This window comes from Natrix helvetica, assembly GCF_964273705.1.
Source record: "Natrix helvetica genome assembly, chromosome: 5".
NCBI lineage: Eukaryota > Metazoa > Chordata > Lepidosauria > Squamata > Natricidae > Natrix > Natrix helvetica.
The window spans coordinates 17,667,216-17,679,690 of record NC_138551.1 but is presented as its reverse complement, the minus strand read 5'-3'; the positions used below and the strand labels follow the sequence as shown (position 1 = coordinate 17,679,690).

The following is a 12,475-nucleotide window of genomic DNA, read 5'->3' as shown; positions in this document are numbered from 1 at the left end:
AATTGAACTGCCTGGCTTAGCAACATAAATTTTGGACTTGGTTGTGGACTACCTACATATCCAGGGCCTCAACTGGATTCTGGTTTGCTAGATCCCTGATTTCAACTCTTCTGTTTCTCTTGTGGCTGTGATTACACAACACATCTAACCAAATCAGCTAAACCAGGGGTGTCCAAACTTGGGAACTTTAAGACTTGCGGACTTCAAGTCCCAGAATTCCCCAGCCAGCCATGCTGGCTGGGGAATTCTGGGAGTTGAAGTCCGCAAGTCTTAAAGTTTCCAAGTTTGGACACCCCTGAGCTAAATGGTCAGCAGCTGTACTTGCCCCACGTGCCAAATGCTGTTAGTGTTGGTTAGTGTAACCTTGCTTTGATTTTTCTTTTCTGTAGCTCAGTATGTTCTGGGAACACATCCAGTTTGGTTGGCTGACGATTCAATGTATTGTGTAAACCCAGAAATGAGTTATGTCAATAACCAAGGTAACTGTGATTGCAAACCCAGCCGATATGATAAACTAGGAGAATAAATAGGAGGAGCTTCGGTATTTTCCTCCAGCTGTCCCTCTTCGTGAGAAAAGCCTCAATCATTCAACAATATATTTGTTTGACACGTAAAAGCACCCGTCCCAGTTTAAATCCTGGCACTTCAAAGTAGGTTGGGGGAAAATGTTAGATATCTTCTAACAGGGTGTTGACAAAAGAGACCTTGTTTGATTTTTGCTTTAGAAAGCAGCAAAAACAAGGATCATATGAATTATTATCTTTGGAGTGGAATATTCCTTGTATTTTGCCATACTTCCACCCACATTTTTATATGAGGAGATTGAGCTGCTACTTATTACATATTTCAGGGGTTGCTACAAAGAAGAGGGAGTCAAGCTATTCTCCAAAGGACCTGAAGGCAGGAGAAGAAGCAATGAGTGGAAATTAATCAAGGAGAGAAGCAACTTAGAACTACGGAGAAATTTCCTGACAGCTAGAACAATTAATGAGTGGAACAACATGCCTCCAGAAATTGTGAATGCTCCAACATGGGAAGTTTTTAAGGGGATGTTGGACAACCATTTGTCTGAAATGGTGTAGGGTTTCCTGCTTAAGCAGGGAGTTGGACTAGAAGACCTCCAAGGTTCCTTCCAACTCTGTTATTCTATTATATTCTATAGCAACAATACATGCAAAACATTGTACTAAGATAGAAGGAATTTGCTCTTTGGATCTTTGTCTAACTTAAACAGAGAGGCATCAATAATGAACGCATATCAAACATTGTAGGTATATTTTTGTGATGATGCAACTATTCCAGGATCTTGAGGTTGCTGGTACTACCACATTGGGTTGCTCCTCATTAGAAATAAAGTATAATCAATAAATCCAGATTACTAAAAGAAAATATGGATTATAAATAAAAACGTATCGAAATAAGACATGACATTCTCCCTCAGTTTAGTGGCTTTGAACTGTAACTCCTAGAATTTCCTGCCAACAAAAAACTTTGACAGGGATTGATTCATGTCCTGAGGTTTATGTGCCACTCCAATTACAAGTGACTGAGCCATTTGCACTTCAATTTATAGTACCAAATTCAAAACAAAACATATAAAATGCAACTTAATTGCATAATAGAACACCAAGCAGCAATCCATAACTATTAGTGAAAAACATTCGGTCTAGGTCAGTAATGATCTTTTTTCTTCACCACCGGTTCGGTAGTAGAGCATCTGGGCATGTGCAGAACCTTCTGGGCATGCGCAGAAGGTCCGTGATGACGTCTGGGTGGATGGGCGGAGCCTCACACTGCCCCAACTACCTGTTTGCCCGAACCGGTGTAAACCGGCAGAATACTACCTCTGGTTTAGATCTTAATAATTTTCCAGATTCCTAGCAGAATAAAGACCATGTGAATCCAGAAAAGGGGGCAGTGATCCAGAAAATGGACTTCACTGGTTTTAGCTTCATACGTATGAATGGTCTCACCATGGCAAAGGACAAATGCTAAGGCTCTGGATTTCGGATCACATTGTATTTGCTCAGAGATGAAAAGAGACTGAATGTTTGATGCTCAATGACTTGCGTCTAGCCCAAGATGGACATGGCATTATAAACTGGGAAACACCATCATCAACTTGGTGATAAGTTGAAGTAGCTCAGGAATGTGTAACAGGGAGCCCGTATAGCAGTAGGAGTCCCAACTTGACCCTTGATTTCAAAAATAAAGCATCTGGTTTTCTGTGAAATAAAGCTACCTGGTTATCTGTGAAACATAGTTTTGGTCACCTGCAAAACATCCAAATGATACTTGCTAGCAATCCTTCCCTGCTCTTAGCGCCCAGCTAATTACAGATCCAAAACAGAGGGGCATATTTCTGGGGGAGGAACATCCCTCTCTACTTATTTAGGTCTAAGGATGCAGGCAGGTCTCCCCTTCTACCCGCAATTAGATGATATATAAAGATTTACTCATCTTTTCCCCCTTCACACCCCACAGTCCCCGACATCTGCCCACACCTGTTTGCAGTTATAGTCTATACATCCTACCTTAATGTCATATGAATCAGTACTTTCTGTACTGTATTTTTAAATATGCACCTGAAATCTAAGCAAACATATACTCGGGGAAACTGTAAAAATAAATTAAAAGGGTGGGGGGGAACCTCCCACCCTTTGAAAACTTTGTAAATTTCTACCTCTTCTTTTATAGACTTTCACCAAGTTCCTGCTTTCTTTTTATTTCCCCCTCAGCAGATTCTTTTATTATTTTTGGTAGGGAAGCCATAATATTCACAGCATATTATGCATTGCCATTTCCCCCCCACTTTAGCGTGTCACATAGCTGGCTGGTCTAAAATGCTTGGTGCTCAGGTTTAACGAGGATTAGCAAAGTTCAAAATATAGATCATCAAACTGACATGTTCTTATTTGCCTTTATAAAAACTAACTGCAATTTAGACTCAAATGCATAGAGAACCTGTTGGGAAACTGCCAGCCAGGCAACAAGGAAAGATCAAGTAGGGAATTAGCCTTGAGTTGTTGTGCAGTTGCAATAGAATTAGGATTGACACCCCTCCCCAAGTTCCTGGAATTTTATCTGTTTGTTCCCAAGAGAAGGCAAGCAGTTTGGTGAGATTCTTGTATTATAAGTAGAATACAATAAAGTAATCAGCTTGAAACCTTCAGTTGTGGATCTGGTGGGCTCAATCTGACGTAACCATAGTGAATGTAAAACTCAAACCTTTCCATTTGTATCTTGGATCTAAAACTCAAGAGAAAACTAGATGCGTTTGCATCCAAATGTAGTCATCGTTGTACTGTTTCTTAGCTTTCTTCATTGTTTTGTGTTTGTGTAGTTGCACAGCTTTTGGGAACATTATTGTTGCAGCTTCGTCAAAGCACATTTCTCAATATTCACAATCAACCTGTCTTCATTTCTTCTCCTTCTTCTTCTTCTTCTTCTTCTTCTTCTTCTTCTTCTTCTTCTTCTTCTTCTTCTTCTTCTTCTTCTTCTTCTTCTTCTTCTTCTTCTTCTTCTTCTTCTTCTTCTTCTTCTTCTGCCATATCCATCATTGGACATTGGTGATCATATTGGTGATCCAATTTTTATTAATAGCCGCACAAAAAAGTGCTGTTGAGTTTTGTCTGAACCAGTCCCTTAGATTTTGAAGCCACGATGTTCTTCTGCCTGGACCTCGTTTACTTTCAATCTTTCCTTGGAGGATTTAGTGAAGTATGCCGAGGTGGGCTTCAAAATTTTTAGTAAGGGGTTCTCTGCCTGGTTGCTGGCTAGGTGTGGCCATGGTGGGCATGGCCTAGTTGGCCTCCTGCACCCTGATGGGGGGAGTGTTTGCCCTCCCTGGGCTTCGGAAGCTTTTCTGGAGCCTCTGTGAGGGCAAAAACAGCCTCCCCAGGCTCCGGAGGCCCTCTGGAGTTTTGGAACTTCTAGTAGGCATGTTTTTCGCCCTCCCTGAGCCTCCGTGGCGCCCTGCTCTTACCTGCATCCAAAACGGGCCACGTGGGGACTCCTGGGAGGGGTGGGCAGGGCAGCCAGGAGTGGGATTTGAGGGTTTTCCAAACTGCACAGAATCTTAGCTAGAGATTCTCCCGAACCCCCAGCAGCGAGGGAAAAATACCCTGCATATTTTTCTAGGTGTCGCACCACATATTCAAAATATTCTAACTTTTGCTTTTTTATGGTTTTGATGATTTCCTTTGGATTTCCCAGGCGGCTTATCCCCTCCTCTTGTCTGATTTTGTCAACCCAACTTATACGTCTTCCTATGGAATGTACAAATGCAAAGAATGAAGCTCTTTTCAAAATAAACAGGGCATGAATTGGCCAAGGCTAAAATTTTGAAACCCTTTAGAAGTGAGACCAAACTTTTCATTAGCTTGAAGAACTGATATCACCTCTTGACAAACCTTAACTTCTTAGCATCTGCTCTCTCGCCTTAGTCTCCAATACAGTTTTTTTTACCTTTTGAATTTTATTCCAGACACGTTCTTTATCACTTTTCCTTCCTTCGAGGGTGTCCATGGCATCTGCCATTAGTGACTGCAGCTGTGACACCGAGATAAAAATTATCGGAATGGAATTCACACAGAAATAACTTCCCTAAATACACAGATTAAAAGCTAATTAAAAAATCATTTGTACGCTGATGATTTTATTGCTCATCTTTTGCACAATGAGCAGCGCATCACTTCGTCTGTTTCCCCCCCCCCTCTCCTTGGACTCATCCACGCTTTGCTTTTTGTTATTGGGGGATAAATAATGACCACGAATAAGTAAATATGCATTAGTAAAATATGAGTTTTTAGCCTAGAATTTTTTGTTGGTAGGTTTATAACAATTGCACTTTTTAAAAAACAAATATTTGTGTTCTGTAGCAATGAGGAAAAATAAGAACATATAAGTTCCATTAGTTTCAATATAACAATTGAATGCATATTTGTGTGTTCTACTAAAGGAAGGAAACTAAAATGTGTAGCATAATGGATATTTTTTAACCTATTCTCTCTGAGTTATTTGTCTATTTGTGTTTGTTTTTATGTATTCACATTCTTAGGCCACCAATTTGTCAATGATTCTGGGCAGCGTACAAAACTAAAAACAAAGTTATAAAAAAAACCCATCACAAATGGAAACATTTTTTTTTTTAATCCTGGTGGGACAAGCTATAGACAGCCTGCATCTCACCCTAATTCAGAGCCTGGAGAAAAAGCTACATAAATAGTTTTGTGTAGTGATAACAATTGGGACTGGCAATTTGGACATTAAACAAAGTGAAACATCATGATTTTACAGTCTTCAGCTTTCCTTTCCTATTTTTTAAAAACACGTAATCTATTTTTTTTATTCAAAAGCTAGAATATCATCAATATCTATGTCATGGTGATTCAGAACACATGTAAAATACCATAGAATAGAATAGAATAGAATACTTTATTGGCCAAGTGTGATTGGACATACAAGGAATTTGTCTTTGGTGCATATTAGTGGTGGGATTCAGCTAGTTCGCACCTCTTCGGGAGAACTGGTTGTTAACTTTCTAAGCAGTTCGGAGAACCGGTTGTTGGAAGAAATCTCCTTTTGTTTTTTTGCACTTTACAGAGCTAATCCTGTAAGGAAGGGAGGAAGGAAACAATCTGGTGTTGTACCTAGCCTAATCTTTATTGCCCTGCTTACAGAAACCGCCTCTCTCGTTAACCCTTATTACATTGTAACAGCTAAGGCGAAGTGCCCATCGACGTGAGTGATGTTGAATTGGCCACTCCCACACAGTCACATGACCACTGAGCCATGCCTACCCAGCTGGTCATTAGGGCAGAGAATCGGTTGTTAAATTATTTGAATCCCACCACTGGTGCATATATGTACTCTCAGTGCATATAAGGAAACATAAAATAGAATACATTCATCAAGAATAAAAAGATATAACACTTAGTGATAGTCAAGCTTACTAATAAGCTATCAAATTGTACTAGGAAACAATAAAACAATATACATTGAAGATATAAGCAATATGGTTATAGTCATAAGTTGGAAGAGACAGATACTAGGAAGGAAGAGAAGAATAATAGTAATACATTCTTGGTAAATTATTTGACAGTGTTGTGGGAATTAGATGTTAATCAGGGTGATGGCATTCGGGGAAAAACTGTCCTTGTGTTAAGTTTTTCTGGTGTGTAGTGCCCTATAGCGTTGTTTTGAGGATAGAAGTTGAAAAAATTTATGTCCAGGATGTGAGGGGTCTGCAGATATTTTCACATTAGATTCCAAAATGGTACCAAAAAGTACAGTAAAATTAACACTTCCATTACAGGAAATAAATGACACAAAACCTACAAAAATAAAAAGGCAGGAAGTGATAGTGGTTCCCTAGGATGCACGCCCTTCTGTTCTAGTGGAATAACACAGTTCATACTTAACTCCAAGAGGCAGCCTCAAGATGTATAAATTGCAGCTTTAAATAGACCCTCAAAATCAGTTTCAATATAACCTATCAATTAAATCATTAATCTGAAGCAAGGCTGAAATTTACACACAGTTCTGAAAAGGGTACAGGTAACTAGAGGTCTATAATGGTCATAAATGCAAGGACTGGTTGCAGAGTTATTTTTTTTTTTAATATCACAATTATAACTGGACACTCACTAAACCAGGCAATCACTAAACAGGACCACCTGTATTCAAGATACATTTAAAGCAAAGCAGAATCAGGGCCATTTCAATCTGGTGTGTGTGTGTGTGTGTGTGTGTGTGAGAGAGAGAGAGAGAGAAAGAGAGAGAGAGAGAGAGAGAGAGAGAGAGAGAGAGAGAGAGAGAGAGAGAGAGAGAGAGAGAGAGAGAGAGAGAGAGAGAGAGAGAGATAGTTAGTTAGTTCCGGAGGTCAGGGCTGATAGACAAGGTAACAACTCTGATTTTACGGGATAAACAGATTTTTCCCCCCAAATAAAATTGCACCCCCCTCAGATATTCCATGCCTTGCATCGAAATATGGGCAGACAGCATATGTATCTTTTAATTAATTAATTAAACTTTAAATCAAGTGATTAATTGAATTTGTTTGCCACCCATCTTGCTGCCAAGGTAGCTCTAGTCAGCTTACCACATCAAAATGAAACCATAATTATAGACACCTAACATCAAAAACGTCATCAAGAAAGCACAACAAAGAATGTTCTTTCTGCGCCAACTCAGGAAGCTCAAACTGCCCAAGGAGCTGCTGATTCAGTTCTACAGAGGAATTATTGAGTCTGTCATCTGCACCTCCATAACTGTCTGGTTTGGCTCTGCAACCAAACAAGACAAACACAGACTTCAGCGGATAATTAGAACTGCAGAAAAAAACAATTGCTACCAAACTGCCTTCCATCGAAGACCTGTACACTGCACGAGTCAAAAAGAGGGCTGTGAAAATATCTACAGACTCCTCGCATTCTGGACATAAATTGTTTCAACTTCTACCCTCAAAATGACACTATAGAGCACTGCACACTAGAACAACTAGACCAGAGGTAGCATTCAGCCAGTTCTGACAGGTTCTGGAGAACCGATAACAGAAATTTTGAGAGTGGGGAGTGAATGGGGATTTTGCAGTATCCTTCCCCTGCGACGTGTACAAAGCCATGCCAACAGAACCGGTAATAAAAATTTTTGAATGCCACCGCTGAATTAGACAAAAGGACAGTTTTTCACTGAATGCCATCACTCTGCTAAACAACTAATTCACAACACTGTCAAACTATTTACAAACTGTTTTCCCCAAAACAAGGCAGGGTCTTATTTTCTTTTTACCCCTGAAATAAGCACTTGGCCTTATTTTCAGGGAGGTCTTATTATTTTTGCAGTGCAGGAGGTGGCGAGCGTGGTCACCTCATGGCTGCTGCTGTGTTGCAATATTTTTGGGGAGGGCTTATTTTCAGGGGAGGACTTATTTTAGCCCATGTGCTCAAAAGCCCAATTGGACTTATTATCCGGGGAGGTTTTATTTTCGGGGAAACAGGGTACTAAGACTGTATTATTATTATTATTCTCATCCTTCCTATTACCTTTCTCCTCCCACTTGTGACTATAACCATATTGCTTGTATTCTTACAATTTATATTGATTGTTTCCTAGTATGATTTGATTGCTTACTGGTACCCTATGACTATCATTAAGTGTTGTACCTTATGATTCGTGACGAATGTATCTTTTCTTTTAGGTATATGCACCAAAGACAAACTCCTTGTGTGGCCAATAAAGAATTCTATTCTATTCTATTCTATTCTATTCTATTCTATTCTATTCTATTCTATTCTATTCTATTCTATTCTATTCTATTCTATTCTATTCTATTCTATTCATTCTCTATATAATCCAATATATAAAAATCTCAATAAAATCACGGCGAAAATACAGATTGTAACTGAAACTGAAAGATGGGGAGAAAAGGAGCAGCAGAATGTATTGGGGAGAGGTGGAAGCTATATTCTATGCCCCCCCCCCCCAGGGTCAGTAGCTTTATTAAACTTGGGAAACTGGAAAAAAATAGTCTTACTTTGATTTATTTAGTTTTAATTTAGCATATTGTATGAATCCAACTACTTTGACTTATCCAATAACCTGGTCAAACTAACCATTATGTAATGCATAATCAGATTCAGACCCTCTGTCTTTATAAACTTGTTAATATGCATGTTGGAAAATGTCCATCTGGGTTCAGTTCCGGGTGGGGACTGGAAACATGGAGACTGCTTGGAAAGATGGTTTTTAATGGTGGACAGAACCACATGATTTGAGGTCCTGGGGGAAAAGGGCAGAGATGCTGAGAGTGCCCTGGTTTTATGCCCTCTCTGGGCTTTTGAATTTGAGCTTGTATTTTGATTGGTTGTCAGACTCCCATAGGGCCATGCAGGGGCAATTCTATAGGCTGTCCTGAGTCATAGGCTTGGTTGAGCCTTGCTGGATGATGTAATCTTCTCAGGTGCCATGTGGTGAGATGGGCTTTGGGCAATTCCTGCTATGGCTCTGCCTGAAGGAGGTAGGTCTTTTGAGTCCCAGACTTGGTTGAGCTGTTGCTGGGTGATGATGTAATGAAAGGATTTTGGGATTCTTATTATGGCTCTGCCTGAAGGAGGTAGATCTTTGTATGTAGAATAGACTGGCTCAGGCCTTAATGGCCCATTGACAAAGGTGGTGGTGAGGACTGAGTTTCTGCCTCCCTTTTAGGGGAAATATTCTGTCCTTTTAATATTTCCTGAAATATCTCATTTTTCTAGGAGAGAGGTGGGTGCTGACTTCCTACACGCATCCTTCTGTTTATAAACATCCGTCTGAATTATATCTAGTTGTGCCCTAAGACACATTAGCTTATTCACTGTAGAATATTCATCTCAGGATTTCTGATGCTGCCAAGTTTAATAAAGAAACCTTGAAAGCTTTGCAGACCCGCTAGAGGTGATTTTCTGGCAACGCTACCCTTGAAAAGGTTATTGGGATTCTCCAGAAGGTGAGGTTTGCAGTGGAAGAGCTAGTTTTAAGTACTGTTTTCGTGGCATCTGTTTAAACTGTGATGTATAGCTTGGGCTGTCACTCTTCCCAGAAGGGGGGAAAAGAAACCTAGACACAGTTCATTTGCATATCATAATTAATTTAAATGCATGCACAGTTAAAATTATCCCTTGTAACAGTTTGAAGTAGAGCTTGGGATTCTGTCTTTTATCAGAAGGACTGATATATTTAGGAAGGGTCTACTTCAAACTGTTACAAGAGATAATTTTAACCAGTTTTAATGATCGGGGGCTCCACTTAACGTTTCTGAGAGGAGCCAAGCGTTGCTGCAGGAGGAATGGTGCATATACAGGCAGGATTAAGATGCTGGTACTCACCTTCTTCCAGATTTTCTTTACTTTTAAAATGTGAATTAAAGCTCAGTCTTTGGGTTTCTCCTCTCAGGTTTTCAGTCATTGCGTTCAGGGACTGAGCATGGCCTTTAGAGCCACAAAAATGTGGATTAGGGACCACACATCTCCCTGGGATTTATAGGTTGGTGACCAAGAGCCAAAATAACAGATAGCTTTTCTCCCCTTTTTGATCCCAGCTGATAGGGAGGGAATGGGGATTTTGCAGTAACCTTCCCCTGGAGTGGGTGGGAATGGGGATTTTACAGTATCCTTCCCCTGCCATGCCCACCAAGCCACACCCACCAAGCCACACCATGCCCATCAAGCCACACCCACAGAACCGGTAGTAATTTTTTTTAATCCCACCGCTGGACTGAACGGAAGGAAAAAAAAGGAAACCCAGTACTCAAAACAAGTATAAAAGCTGAGCGGCTAGATTAGAGATGAGCCCCTTGAGTTTGTGATGCATAAATTGTGGAGCTTAAAAAGATGAAGGAAGTTAATCTGTTGGCATTTTTGTTCATTCTTGGAATATTTGGGAGGCAACGAATCCTATCACTGCATTAAGTTATGTTGACTGGAGGGAATATTCAGATTCCTCGCCCAACTGAAAGGAGAAGTACATTTCCATGCAGTATTTTCTGAAAAGGGTACAACGTTTCAGTAAAACTGACTGTATCTTTAAGATGTGTTTAATTTACAGGAATTAATAATGACATTGTGTGTATGTGTTTTTTTTTTTTTTTAAAGACGGCTTCTGTTGGGATGCATAGCTTTGAGTTTATGGATAAAGACTTGTTTCCTTCTTTCCTCTCTTCTTGCCTCCTATCTTAAACTTTAAAGTCATTATTTAACCATTTGAATCAGCAAACCTTGGTTACTCTGTTTGGAACAAAGCCAACTATTTCAACAGAGTTTTAAGACTAGTTTAAAAATCTGGTTTGTTAATTTCAGGCAAATAATCTTTTGAAGAGTTTCTGACTTGCTGTTGGGAAGAGAGGAGAAAAAAATACATGAGGATAGGGTGTGTACACCTATTTGCTTCTGTAGTGGTGTGCACACCTTCGTGGTTATTATCAATATATTTTGAGAGAAGACAATACAACAAAAATACAGAGGGGTAAATCATCCAAAATGTTAAGCAATCTGTGAATTGTTTGGCTTTCATTTAATGTGCTGTATGGTCTCAACTGATGCAATTTGTAAGCTATGGTTTGGGGCAGTGGTGAAATTCTAATTTGTTTTACTACCGATTTTGTAGGCGTGGCTTGGTTGGCGTGGCAGTGGAAGAATACTGCAAAATCCTCATTCCCTCCCCACTCAATAATAATAATAATAATAATAATAATAATAATAATAATAATAATAATAATAATAATAATAATAATAATAATAAATATTTATTTCTTAGCCGCACCCTCTCCCGAAGGACTCGGGGCGGCGTACAACAAAACATAGGAAATAAATATATCGACATACATATAACAAAACATATACCAAGACATATACACGACATATACAAGGAGGAGGTGAAGTGATAGATAAAAACAAGTAAAAACACAATGTTTAAAAACCCCTAAATAAATTGAATGCAATTAAAATACCCCAAATAAAAAAAACCGTCAGGAGCGATATAGTTGGATCAAAGTTGAGCCAGGCCAGCAACTTGAAAAAGGTGGGTCTTGAGCTTTACACGAAAGGAGCGGAGGTCATAGGTATTCCTAATATCCGGAGGGAGGTCATTCCACAGGGCTGGGCCCCCCACAGAGAAGGCTCTACTCCTAGGTGCCGCCCCTCGACACTGTCTGGTGGACGGCACCTGGAGGAGGCCCTCTCTGTGCGAGCGGATTGGTCGCAGGGATGTATGGGGCAGAATACGATCCCGCAAGTAACTAGGTCCTGAGCCATGGAGCGCTTTAAAGATTGTTATCAAAACCTTGAAACGCACCCGATAGACCACAGGAAGCCAGTGCAGCTCGCGCAGGAACGGTGTCACATGGGAGTACCTAGTACTCCCCATAATTACCCACGCGGCTGCGTTCTGGACCAACTGTAGCCTCCGGGTGCATTTCAAGGGAAGCCCCATGTAGAGAGCGTTACAGTAGTCCAGGCGAGACGTCACCAGCGCATGAGTGACTGTGCATAAGGCGTCCCGGTCCAGTAGGGGGCGCAATTGGCGCACCAGGCGAACCTGGTGGAACGCCCCCCTTGCCACGGCTGTCACATGGTCATCCATGGACAGCCGGGCATCCAGGAGGATGCCCAAATTGCGCGCCCGCTCCACGGGGGCAAGTTGAATGCCCCCGATGGCCAATGATGGAATTAATTGGCTGAACCGGGGAGCCGGTACCCACAGCCACTCCGTCTTGGAGGGGTTGAGTTTGAGTCGGTTGTCATCCATCCAGATCCGTACGGCTTCCACACACCGGGACATCACTTCGATGGCCTCGTTGGGGTGGTTCGGGGTGGAAAAGTACAGCTGAGTATCATCAGCGTACAGATGGTATCCCACCCCGAAACCACGGATGATCTCACCCAGCGGCTTCATATATGTGTTGAACAGGAGTGGCGAGAGGACCGACCCCTGTGGCACC

General features: G+C 40.8%; 1 protein-coding gene across 1 annotated transcript in view; it reads right to left on the bottom strand.

Annotated features, from left to right (window-relative positions):
- SPATA16 (spermatogenesis associated 16) overlaps window positions 1-12,475 on the bottom strand; it is a gene marked incomplete at its 5' end in the record, with an annotated part of 212,082 nt that overhangs the window by 29,220 nt on the left and 170,387 nt on the right. Inside the window, one exon of the mRNA XM_081953463.1 lies at window positions 4,468-4,551. Coding sequence (XP_081809589.1) covers window positions 4,468-4,551 — 84 coding nt within the window. The remainder of the gene's footprint in view (window positions 1-4,467; window positions 4,552-12,475) is intronic.